This window comes from Octopus sinensis, linkage group LG12 (assembly GCF_006345805.1).
Source record: "Octopus sinensis linkage group LG12, ASM634580v1, whole genome shotgun sequence".
Classification (NCBI taxonomy): domain Eukaryota; kingdom Metazoa; phylum Mollusca; class Cephalopoda; order Octopoda; family Octopodidae; genus Octopus; species Octopus sinensis.
In genome coordinates, this window is record NC_043008.1 from 14,876,901 (window position 1) to 14,891,036 (window position 14,136).

The 14,136-nt window shown below is 36.2% G+C and overlaps 1 protein-coding gene across 1 annotated transcript in view; it reads left to right on the forward strand.

Annotated features, from left to right (window-relative positions):
* The window catches only part of LOC115218125 (vesicle-associated membrane protein 4), a 49,665-nt gene extending 38,999 nt beyond the window's left edge, over positions 1–10,666 (forward strand). The window contains exons 5-7 of the mRNA XM_029787920.2: positions 1,234–1,313; positions 7,548–7,599; positions 10,573–10,666. Coding sequence (XP_029643780.1) covers positions 1,234–1,313; positions 7,548–7,599; positions 10,573–10,598 — 158 coding nt within the window. The 3' untranslated portion in view covers positions 10,599–10,666. The remainder of the gene's footprint in view (positions 1–1,233; positions 1,314–7,547; positions 7,600–10,572) is intronic.
* Positions 10,667–14,136: the final 3,470 nt, after the last annotated feature.

Genomic DNA, 14,136 nt, shown 5'->3' on the forward strand with positions numbered 1-14,136 from the left:
TTACATCAAAAAGGTGCTTTTTTTTCTATGAAAATTCCTATTTTTTACTTTTTTTTTGACTGCTGAAATTTGATGGGGAGGAGCTAAGTTGATTACATTGACCCTTGCTTTTAACTGGTATTTAATTTATTGACCCTGAAAGGATGAAAGGCAAAGCTGATCTTGGTGGAATTTGAACTCAGAACATAAAGATGGGTGAAATACTGCTAAGCATTTTGCCCAGTGTAGCTCACTGCCTTGGACAACAACAACAACAATAATAATAATAATGATAATAATCTTTTCTACTAAAGGCACAAGGCCTGAAATTTTGCAGGAGGGGACTAGTTGATTACATTGATCTCAGTGCTTCACTGGTACTTAATTTATCGACCCCGAAAGGATGAAAGGCAAAGTTGACCTCAGTGGAATTTGAACCCAGAATGTGAAGACAGAAGAAATGCTACTAAGCATTTTGCCCAATGTACTAATAATTCTGCCAGCTCACCACATAATAATAATAATAATAATAATAAAATGCCCTGATGCAGTACCAGGCAGTAGATCTCGTAGTTTCTGATCTTAACTGATTGGAAGTGTTATCATGTACATTGTTTTGTCTTGGTATAAAAGATGGGCTACAGCAAATATTCTGCTCAATACCACAGATTTGCTTGTCAGTTGTTTGACCTTAACCAGTTGAGCATGTCCCTTAGTGGCTGACGATATGTGCATCTCAGATCACGAGCAGAAGTAGTGGGGGAGCATCATAGTCATGTGTCGAGAGGGATTCTTTGGAGTTTGAATGACTCACCTCTGGCATTTTGGCCATCTTTATGTTCTGAGTTCAAATTCTGCTGAGGTCAACTTTGCCTTTCATCTTTTCAAGGTCAGTATATTAAGTACCAGTTATCCACTGGGGTCAATGTAATCGTCTTAATCCCTTCTCCCCAAATTTGAAGCTTTGTCGAAAGGAATATTATTATTATTATTATTATCATTAAGGTGGTGAGATGGCAGAATCGTTAGCACACCAGGCAAACTACCAAGCAGCATTTTGTCTGTCTTTATGTTCTGAGTTCAAACCCTGCTGAGGTCGACTTTGCCTTTTTATGCTTTCAGGGTCGATAAAATAAGTACCAGTTGAACACTGGGGGTTGATGCAATTGACTCATCCCCTTCCCCAAAATTACTGCCCTTGTGGCAAAAATTTGAAACCCTTATTATTATTATTGTTCTTATTATATTTTACAGATGACCTTGTTACCAATTCAGACCTCTTCAGATCTCGTGCTGTCAATCTTCGACAAAGAATGTGGTGGCAGAATTGTTGGGTATGTATAACACCTACATTATTTTGTGTTAACAATCTCTATGGGGAGTGGGGTGGTGGTGGTGGTGATGTATTTATGTTGAGAATGTCAATTATCACATTAATTCATTTTTGATTTAATTTAAATTTCTCTTTCATATTTCATATTTGTTCATATTTCTGTCTAACTTGTTGTTTTCGACTCCACTCCAATTACCACTGTTTTGCCACTCCACTTCTTACCACTACTGTTGGTACCTCTACATTTCTTTACAACCCCTTCTGTTGTCTCTATTGTTGTTTCCACTCTGTTTTTTTAAATTTTTTTATTATTAAGTAACACTCTCAGAGTGGTGGGCATTAGGAAGGGCATCCAGCTGTAGAAACTTTGCCAGATCAGATTGGAGCCTGGTGCAGCCTCCTGGCTTTCCAGACCTCACTCAAACTGTCTAACCCATGCCAGCATGGAAAGCGGACGTTAAACGATGATGATGATGATGACCGCTCTAATACTACTATTGATACCACTCCAAAATTGGAGTGGTATCAATAGTAGTATTAGAGTGGTCCTCCTCCTCATCATCATCATCATCGTTTAATGTCTGTTTTCCATGCTGGCATGGGTTAGACAGTTTGAGTGAGGTCTGGAAAGCCAGAAGGCTGCACCAGGCTCCAATCTGATCTGGCAAAGTTTCTACAGCTGGATGCCCTTCCTAACGCCTACCACTCTGAGAGTATTACTTAATAATAAAAAGTACTGTTATAAAGAACAGAAGAGGATGGAAATGCTATAACTTGGTCTGCATTCACAAGATCTGAAGGTCAAGAGCTGAAGGTCAACCTGTGCCGAGTGGCTTCAATGTGTGTACTTAAGAGCCGTTACCATAGCAACAATTGCAATAGTTTCTAATCAGACCTTGTACGAGACAGTTTCTAAGTCATAAAAATGCGATCATTTCTGAAGTAAAGTGTATCAAACTATAAGATTTTATTTAAATTAAGAAAAACAACCAAGAAAATAAAAAAAGAAAAAAAACACAAAATAAAAAAAAAATTTCGTTTTAGAAATTTCTTTTCATAGCCTCAGAATTATAATTAAACCGTTATATAGTTTAACAAAATGTGGCTGGAATGTATAAACTCATCGTTGAGATAATAGTGTTAAAAATAATAAAATAAAGTAATTTAGATTCATAATTATAATTTATCTGAAGTATGTATGTTTTAAATAAACATATTTTAAATTGAAAGACCTCAAGATTTTCTTTGAAGAAATAAAAGCTTAAAATAGACAAGAAACTCTAAAATCTGAGGATTTTTATTGTGCTAAATTGACAGAAGCTTTAAAACTAAAGTAATTTTTACTGTCTTAGAATACCAAAAGAGTTTTAAAAAATTGAACTTCACCTGTTTTAATGTTAGAACGGTATTTATTGAAATACTGTGTAAGAGTGAGAATGTTGTGAAATGAAAAATTAAATTCACTGGCGGAATGCTTATGTATTGAAAGCCAAAACAAAAGCAAAAAAAAAGAAGAATGAGTATTGTTTTATAATGCTAAGTAATGTGTGTGTGTGTGTATATATATATATATAACGATGATGATGATGATGATGATATATATATATATATATATATATTATATCAATTAGAGACAAAACCACTATTATGCAAATCAAACAAAGAAACCTTGTAAATTTGGATTTATTCCCTAATATTTATTATTATATATATATATATATATATATATAAGTAGTTGAATGAATTATCTAGTTATGGTTAACCGATACCTGGGTAGCAAATTCACATCAGAGAAGACACGTTTGAAGTTACGTGCTTTCGTGTGGAAATTTGTATGTTTTTTTAAAAAATATAAATATATGAGAGAATGGAGTTTTGTTAATTTGTCGTTCAACTCCATTCTTTCATATATATATATATAATATATATATATATATATGTGTGTGTGTGTCTGTGTGTGTATATATATATGTGTGTGTGTGCGTGTGCATCTGTGTATATGTGTCTCTGTGTATGTCTGTCTTTACTATGTGTGTGTACTATATACATGTGTGTGTGTGTGTATGTATGTTTTTGTATATATGTGCATATGTATGTGTGTGTGTATGTATGTATATATATATGTGTGTCATCATCATCGTTTAACGTCTGTTCTCCATGCTAGCATGGGTTGGACTATATATATATATATATATATATACACGTGTGTGTGTGTGTCTGTATGTATACATGTGTATGTGTATATGTATATATGTATGTATCTGAATATGTATTTATATATGTGTTTGTGTATATATATGTGTGTGTGTATATATATATACCTATACATGTGTGTGTATGTATGTATATATGTATATATAATATATATGTGTGTGTGTTCGTGTATGTATGTATAATTGAAAAATATACAATGACTTTTCCAAAACTAGTCTCATTTCTTCCATAAATTTCGCGGAGAAGGAAACAAGATTAGTTTTGTGAGAGTAATTGATTCTGGAAAATAAAGACATCCACCTTGTATCTCATTCAATGAATAAAAAAAAGCCGGAAGCCACGAATAAACCATAATTATCCTTCACAACTGAGTACGACATAGTAGTGTGTACCATGCTTTCACTCAGCATTTTAGGTGCTTGTTTAGTCACAAGCTGGTGTAGGTACATACTTTCCCCTTTGCTCCCACCGTTGACTTAGGGAAATTTCCAAGAAGTATCTATCTCTATATATTTCTTTACTACCCACAAGGGGCTAAATACAGAGGGGACAAACAAGGACAGACAAATGGATTAAGTCGATTATATCGACCCCAGTGCATAACTGGTACTTAATTTATCGACCCCGAAAGGATGAAAGGCAAAGTCGACCTTGGCGGAATTTGAACTCAGAATGTAGCGGCAGACGAAATACCTATTTCTTTACTACCCACAAGGGGCTAAACACAGAGGGGACAAACAAGGACAGACAAACGGATTAAGTTGATTACATCGACCCCAGTGCATAACTGGTACTTAATTTATCGACCCCGAAAGGATGAAAGGCAAAGTCGACCTCGACAGAATTTGATCCCAGAACGTAACGGCAGACGAAATACGGCTACGCATTTCACCCGGTGTGCTAACGTTTTTCAGCCAGCTCGCCGCCTTAAATTGGAGTAACCATATGTCTCCTCTACAGCATGACACCTGTTCCAGCCCCTCTATCATACTTTATCCTTTCCTTAACTAGCATAAACTCACCTCACTCAAGACTACACCCACCTCAGTTGAGTGGGGTCTTGTCTTGAAAGTTACATGGTCACCTCACTAGTGCTGGTGCTACATAAAAAGCACCCAGTACATTATGAAGTGGTTGGTGTTAAGAAGGACATCCAGATATTGCAGCTTGGCACAGTCCTCTGGCCTATCAGCTCTTGTAAAATCGTCTAACCCATGCCAGCATGGAAGATGGACATTAAACGGAAATGGCAATAAACACACAGTACACTCTGTAAATTGGTTGGCATTAGGAAGGGCATCCAGCTGTAGAAAACTATGCCAAAATATACACTGGAGTCTGGTGCAGTTCTTGGTGTTACAAGCTCCTGTCAAGACGTCCAACCCATGCCAGCATGGAAAATGGGTGTTAAACGGCAATGACAACAAATGCACAGTACATTCTGTAAAGTGGTTGGCATCAGGAAGGGCATCCAGCTGTAGAAACTATGCCAAAATATACACTGGAGTCTGGTGCAGTTCTTGGTGTTACAAGCTCCTGTCAAGACGTCCAACCCATGCCAGCATGGAAAATGGGCGGTAAATGATATGATGATGATATCTGCATGTTGCCAGTGCCGCTGGCACGTTAAAAGCTCCAACTGATCGTGGCCAATGCCGGACCCCCCTGGCACCTGTGCAGGTGGCACGTAAAAAGCACCCACTACACTCGCGGAGTGGTTGGCGTTAGGAAGGGCATCCAACCGTAGAAACTCTGCCAGATCAGACTGGAGCCTGGAGCAGCCCCTGGCTTCCCAGACCCCGGTCGAACCGTGCTAGCGCGGAAAACGGACGTTAAACGATGATGATGATGATGATGATGATACATGTAAATTCATGTCTTATTGGATTTCATGTATAATGGTTAAATAACAAAAATATAGTTTTTCAAGCATTTGGAAATTTGGAATTATTGATTTTTGTTTTTAATTATCAGCACTGCAATAAACATTTTAAAATGGGAAGGAAGGTAATTTATACACATCATTAGTCATTTATCTCATTTAGATTTATCTTGTCTACAAAAAAATAAAAAAAAAATATATATATATATATAATTTCAAAAAAAAAAATGAAAAGAAGAAATATGAAAATTCTGAATTCAGAATGTAAAAGTTACGATGAGGAATAAAATCATTTTATGGTGATAAATCAATGTATATTGTAACGAGTTTAGAAGTGTTATAAATATAATCGCTAACGACTTTAGTATTGTTTAAAGCATATAATGTGAAGTGTTTAAGAATTGTTTCTCTACATAAATTGTAAATCAGTATCATCATCATCATACTCTCTTTTACTCTTTTACTGGTTTCAGTCATTTGGCTGCGGCCTTGCTGGAGCACCGCATTTTAGTCGAGCAAATCGACCCCCCAGGACTTATTGTTTGTTTAAGCCTAGTACTTATTCTATCGGTCCCTGTTGCCGAACTGCTAAGTTACAGGGGATGTAAACACACCAGCATCGGTTGTCAAGCGATGTTGGTGGGACAAATATAAACACACATACATACATATACACACACACACACACACACACATATATATATATATATATATATATATATATATATATATATACACTCTTTTACTTGTTTCAATCATTTGACTGCGGCCATGCTGGAGCACCGCCTTTTAATCGAGCAACTCGACCCCGGGACTTATTATTTGTAAGCCCAGTACTTATTCTACCGGTCTCTTTTGCCAAACCGCTAAGTAACGGTGACATAAACACACCAGCATCGGTTGTCAAGCAATGCTAGGGGGACAAACACAGACACACAAACAACACACGCATATATATATGTACATATATACGACGGGCTTCTTTCAGTTTCCCAAATCCACTCACAAGGCTTTGGTCGGCCCAAGGCTATAGTAGAAGACACTTGCCCAAGGTGCCACGCAGTGGGACTGAACCCGGAACCATGTGGTTGGTAAACAAGCTACTTACCACACAGCCACTCCTGCACCTATATATATATATATATATATATTTGTTTGGCAAGATTTTTGATGTGAAATCGTGTATTGAAACAGATATTGTTGTATTTAGGAATGGTCATTTTGCCAGTTTAGCCAATAAAAACACACGCACTATATATTTGGTGTTACTTTGCTTCAGTGTTATTTATTTATTACATTAATCTTAATCTTATTTCGGCCAGAGTTCTTTCGTCACACTCCTGTGACCTCATCAGTCCTTCGCTTTCTTCTTTCTTATTTGTGTGTCTCTCCTTACTAACCGTTAGCCATTTTGTATTTCTATTGTATGTGTCTTCATTTGCACATGCGTATATCTCTATGTGCGTCTATGTTTATTTAGTGTGTGTGTGTGTGTGGAAATGCCTGTAATATTTGTATCTCCTGTTTATATACGTTCGTGTAATTTGTTTTTGTTTTTGTTTATTCTTATTTTGTTTATGTGTTTACATCCACTTGCCCAAGGTGTCATGCAGTGGGACTGAACCTGGAACCATGTGGTTGGGAAGCAAGCTACTTACCACACAGCCATGCCTGTGCAAAATTTGTGCAAAATATTTTCACACCAATGACTATGATTAATTAAAAGTAGTAGTAATAGTAGTAGTATGGGGTGCATGTGCTGCCACAGTGTGTTGCTGCATTCACCGTTTGTCGGTGATTCCCTGCTACTCTCGGCGGATGACCCTTTTGCATCACTCAGGCAACAACCCTTCAACCCATGGATCTGTTTGGGTAGTCATTTCTGGCAAGGATTTTACAATGCTGGAGTGCAAATCCTACCTCAACCTCTTTTAGCCGCTTTCTACGGCACACGGAGTAAACATTGGGTTCATCCTTTGGCGTGTCAGTCCCCCCACACAGTGCAGGACAGAAGAACTGGAAGTTTTTATCATCTTCTACTGTAGAGCAACCAGCAACGAGGTTGACGGGAGATTTGTCCTGAGAAATGCTATGTTTGTATACTATACTTAACGTTTTCTTTTCTGTTCTTCTTTTCAGACAAAAATTATAATTGGAATGGTCATTTTAATTGTATTGGCTGTCATAATAAGTAAGTATGACTTTGGTTACACTTTGTTTTGGCATTATCAATTCTTGACAGGAACCATTAAACAAGATTGGTTCTTTCTGTTGTTATATCAAGTTTTGCGATCTTAGCAACAACCGACTCTTTTAATAAATGACCACAAGTGACTTAACCCATTTGTTTATAATAACCACCAGTGTTCAGCTTGAACAGAATTCTTTTTCGTCTTTCCCAAAATGACAGCTGATGTCCATTAACTAATTTCTACCAGGTCTCTTCAAAACTATTTGATCTTTCTCCACTCTCCCATTCAACGTTTGTCAGCTGCGTCCAGAAAATTTATTCACTCGTAGTGTTAACTTTAATTATCTTTGCCAAATTAACTGACTGTTTTCACCTCTCAGAGTTCAGTTTATGTTGCTGTCACTCAAAGCACTCCTCCTCCTACTCCTCCTCATGGTTTTCTGTAATTCTTACTTTGTTCCGATCCTTTATGACACACTATGTTCTCCAAGTTTACAAAAACTGTGGAATGAGAACAGCTCCTGGCCAGTTGTCTAGATTTTCTGGTCCGCTTTAACTTAAACATCATGAAAGTCTGTTGTCATGGTTACCTGGCAATGCCTACAAAGTTATTCTTTGTAAGCCCAGTACTTATTCTATCAGTCTCTTTTGCCGAACCGCTATGGGGACGTAAACACACCAGCATCGGTTGTCAAGCAATGCTAGGAAGACAAACACAGACGCACAAACACACACACACATACATATATATATATACATATATACGACGGGCGTCTTCAGTTTCCGTCTACCAAATCCACTCACAAGGCATTGGTCGGCCCGGGGCTATAGCAGAAGACACTTGCCCAAGATGCCACGCAGTGGGACTGAACCCGGAACCATGTGGTTGGTTAGCAGGCTACTTACCACACAGCCACTCCTGTGCCTTTCTCATATTACCAAATCAACTTGTTTTCTTAGTACCCTAGAGGTACCTTTTTCTATCGTACTTTGCCTGTTGTTCAGACAGTGTTGCAGAGTTATGCTTTAATAAAGAAATATGGAAATAACCAACTATTTTCCAGTGATATCTTCCTTTGTTTTCTCCTCTCTGTGGAATATGTCAATGACGGTCTTTTGGACAACTGAATTCTTGCTCATTATTACAACAGTAGCACTTTCTGCAAAAAAAAAAAAAATGTGATAATAAGAAATTATATAGAAGTCTTGGCTGAAAGAATATTACCTAAATATGCTCTGCTCAAGCTAATATTATTTGCAATATTCTTGAGATAAGCAGAATTCACATATTTTTCTGTAGTCTTACACTTGTCAGTCTACAGTAATCATTTCTTGAAATCAGTGAGATTGTTCATAGACTGAAAAGAAGCTCCATCACTGCATCTATTATGCAAAAGAACAATGCTTTTTTTTTTTTTTTGAATATTCATTTCTGACTCAATTTTCTAAATTCCTGAGATGCATATGTGTGTACATGTGTGTGGGTTTATTCTATGAATTTGCTTTGTAGCAATACTAATAACTAGTTGTTTTGTTAAAACTCTAACATACACATGCTTTAGAAATAAAGCATTAAGTGAATGCAGAGCTTAATGTACCAACTGGCGAATGACAAGTGAACAGGATTCGTGTAATCAACTGCATTGGCTTACAACTGTTTCTGCTATGAGAAACAGTGCACTCAGGAGTTGAATGGCTGTGCAACAGCCTATAGCTTCTTCAGAGCCATTAAAATGATGAGTATGTTTATTTCTGAAAGTATTTAAATACATAGAGTTGGTTACGTTCAGAACTGTGTATATGTGTGTGTTTGTGTCTATACATGTGTGTATGTGTGTGTATAAATGTGTGTGTATGTATATATATATATATATATGTATATAGAACGACCTCTGGAGATCTGCTGTGACTGTGAAGACCCGACAAATGAATTGAGTTCATGGCTCACAGGACGGCCTGCTGTGCTTACCTTTGATGTAGGGTGACCTGCTGTGCTTGAGGAGACCTATTGAGTCAAGTACATCAACTTCTGGTACTCGACTGAAGAAAGAAAGCCAAGAATGACGCATTTTTTTTTTGCCTGTCCTAATTGTTGTTCTTTCTTGTCCGCCTTTATGTCATCTATCTGTCCGAACCTTTTAATGCCCTCTACTGTGATTTTGTTCCATTTATATATATATATATCATCATCATCATTTAACGTCCGCTGTCCATGCTAAAATGGGTTGGACAATTTGACTGAGGTCTGGCGAACCAGATGGCTGCACCAGACTCCAATCTGATCTGGCAGAGTTTCTACAGCTGGATGCCCTTCCTAATGCCAACCACTCCGAGAGTGTAGTGGGTACTTTTACGTGCCACTGGCATGAATATATATATATATATATGTTATTTGAGGGGGTGCTGAAAAGTTCCTGGCTTTACAGGTATTGTGAAAGGCCTGGTTGGAAACCCAACTTTCTGAGACTTTTTACTGGGCTTAGAAAAACTGAAGGACTGCTGCAATAAGTGTGTGAATCTGAGAGGGGAATATGTTGGATAAAATCATAATTAACTGATCCTCCTGCATTTTCTTTTACCCAAAGCCAGGAACTTTTCAGCACCTGGGTGTTGAGCTGGCAGAATCGTTAGCGCGCCGGGTGAAATGATTAGCGGTATTTCGTCCGTCGCTACGTTCTGAGTTCAAATTCCGCCAATGTCAACTTTGCCTTTCATCCTTTTGGGGTCGATAAATAAAGTACCAGTTTCGCACTGGGGTCGATGTAATCTACTTAATCCCTTTGTCAGTCTTTCTTTGTACCCTCCATGTTTAACCCCTTGTGGGTAGTAAAGAAATACATATATACCTCATCTATGTATTGCATATTGTGTGTGTTTGTGTGTGTGTATGTGTGTTTGTGTCTTTCTATGTGTATGTACGCATGAGAAATATATACGCTTCATCTGACAGATGTATATTTTTTTTATTTTCAGTTCCCATCATCATTCAGAATTCATAAGAGAAAGGATTAAAAAAAAACAAAACAAAAAAAAAACCAAAAAAAAAAAAAAATACCGAAGGACAAAAAACAGAAAAGGAAATAAAAAACAAAAAACAAATAAAAAAAAACATACACATTCACACGAAAAGGAAGAAAGCACAAATGAAAAATAAAAAAATAAAATAAAAAAACAAGGAAAAGAAATGGGGGTGCTGCTTTACGACCCCCATCCACCCCCCCCTTTTTCTCTCCCTTCTTCCCCTTCTTTCTGACCCCTGCACAAAGTTGTGGCAGTGTTAAGGCAAAGTTGAAATCCTAACAAAACTCTGACCCTTCATCTCATAGCGTTGTCACCATTGTCTCATCATCATCATCATCATCATCACCATTATTATTATTATCATCATCATCATCATCACTATTATTATTATCATTATTATTATTATCATTATTATTATTATTATTATTATCATTATTATTATTATCATTATTATTATTATTATTATTATTATTATCATTATTGTTGTTGTTGTTGTTGTCGTCCTCTGCCACTCTATATCCCATTATAGCACATTATACATTCCACTTTCTCTTTCCTCTATTGTGAGAAATAGATTTATGAAACTCTGCCGCTCCACTCCACTCCACACATGCCCTCCCCCCGCCAAATACACGCACAGTAACGCATACACACGTGCACATACCCACCCTTAAATGCACACACATTACACACACACACACACACACACATAAGCAGTTATATGCTTTTTCTCTCATCCTCTCTCTCTTACTGTCACACACACACACACACAGACAATCACGCACACACACACACACGGACAAACAGACAGACAATCACGCACAAGCAGATATGCACATACACTGCTGACAAAGGGACATGTCGCACTCACACCCCTTCTCTCTTCTGTGCGTGTCTCTCTCACTCACTCTCTCTCTCTATCTCTCTTACATTCACACGCACACACATAGATCTACATAGGAGCACATGTGTATTGAAACATACACACGTGCACACATACATACATACATGTATTCACACTCACATATACGTATACTGACTCAAGTAGTCATTCTAATGCACATACGCACACATTCATGCCCCCACACACACACACACACACATACACACACACACACACACACACACAGAGATTCTCGATTTCCAATACCTAGATGTGATTTAATCAAAGACCTATGGCAACATGGTTGAGCAATCATGTGAGACGGTTCAGTAACCAATCAGGTGAGGCTGTTTTTATTCCATCATGTGACCATCATGTGGTACAGGTTTTTTTTTTTTTTTAAAAAAAAAAAGAAAGAATTTTTTTCTTTTTTTCCCCCCTTCTCCGTTTTTTTTTTGTTTGTTTCTTTTTGCCATCAAAATAATCCCGTTTTACTCTATAAATCACAGATTGGAATTTTCATCCTCTGGGTTAGGTGAGCAGGAGTAAAGGATGGGGTTTTGGGACTTGTTTAATCTCTAGGAGAGACTCAGTGGTGATGGTTGAGGTCAGAATATATATGTGTGTGTGTGTGTGTGTGTGTGTGTTGTGTGTGTGTGTGTGTGTTTATGGTTGATTTTGTTATATTTTTAAAAATTTTTTTTTTTGTGCAATATTTTTTGGGGATTTAAAATACACAGGTTTGTTCAAATATTAAATGGCTTTCCAGTGTATATTTTTATTTATCTTCGATATATAATGAGTCATGTGCTTGTATATATCTATGTGTATATATATATATATATATAATATATATATATATATATATATATATATACACACATACATACATACATATATACATACACATGCACACACATTAATAAATGTGTGAGCGCGTGTTTGTGAAGTGCGTGGCCTAGTGGTTAGAGCAACAGGTTCGTGATTGTAAGGGTGTGGGTTCGATTCCCAACCATCGTGTTGCACTGTGTCCTTGGGCAAGGTATTTCACTCTTCATTGCTGTTGTCTACTCAGGTGAAGTGTGTACTGACAGTACCTGGGCTTTACCTTCTGCTGGACTTGTTTGATGTTTATCTTGTAAGCCTTGGAAGCCATATATGTATATATATATATGTGTGTATATATATATATATATATATATATATATATATATTATATATATATATGTGTATATATATATATATATATATATATATATTAATATATATATATGTGTGTGTGTGTGTGTACATTCATGATTGTCCATATACATGTATAAGCGTGTGTGTGTGTATGTATATATATATATATATATATACATATATACTTATATTTATGTTCATATATATATATATATATATATATATATATACACATGATTAATGTGTATGTATATATGTATTCTTGTCTATATACCTGTGTATATACATAGTATATACTGCAATTTCTTAATCTGTTTTATTTAAATACAATAAAATGCTCCTAAATTTTGAAACTGGGAATTATTTTTGTGATGCCCCCCTTTGTACATATCTGTCCTTTCTGCTTTTTATGTAAATATATTTATAATAAAGACTCTTAATTTAAATTAATTTAATTTCTTTTTAGTTTCCTTTTTTTGTTTATTGCGTTGAAATAAAGACTTGGTTTAATTTTTTGTTTTGTTTGTATTTATTTTATTTTTTTTAGATCGTTTTTGTATTTGCTTTGTTATATATTCTTGATGTGAATTCCTATGTTGAAACGTTGCTGTGTCTGGGTGGGTCATTATGCCAATAACAATAACACACACACACACACTGGTGTGTGAGTTCTTTTTGGATTAACGATTCTTCCAAGACATGACAATATTTTTTTAGAATTTTTGTTTAATTAAAAGATAATCTTTTCATGCATTTCTTTTCATCATTTGAATGTTTTTTTGTTTGTTATTATTGTCCTCATTTAACATCTTTTTTTCTCCTTTTTTTGCATGGGTCAGATATAATTTATTGAGGCAGATTTCCTATGGCCATATATCCTTCTTGTTACTATCCTCACCTCTTTCCAAGCAAGGTTATATTACCCTATGGCCAGACACTTTATGGACGTCTGAAAGCAAACAACATCACTCGTATAATAGTGATGCTAGTTTACAACCATCTTGTGATGTCTAGATTAGGATTCACACATCCTAGTGCAAACTCAGATGATTGTACCTCATCCTCCCACACTACTCACTGCATAAGCGTGGTTTGTGCCAAAGGGAAAATTCCTGAATATGAAGAATTAAATATATTATTGTAATCACTTTTGTTACCTGTTTACTGGAGCTTATCTCCACTCAAAACGGCATTAGCTTTGTGTGGGTTGTATCTACCTATGGGCTATGAAAAAGAATAATGACGAGCTAGATGTTATAATTTACCATCACTATTTATATTCCATTATTGTTATATGAAATAATAACGTGATAGTTGAGACAGTATTTAGAGAGAAATAGCTAAATTCCTTATAGTGAGGGAGAGATGGAGATTTGATTGTAATAGAGATAGGAAGAGATGTTTAATATTTAGAGAGATGACTGATACAATAAAGAGAGCTGATGTTGATA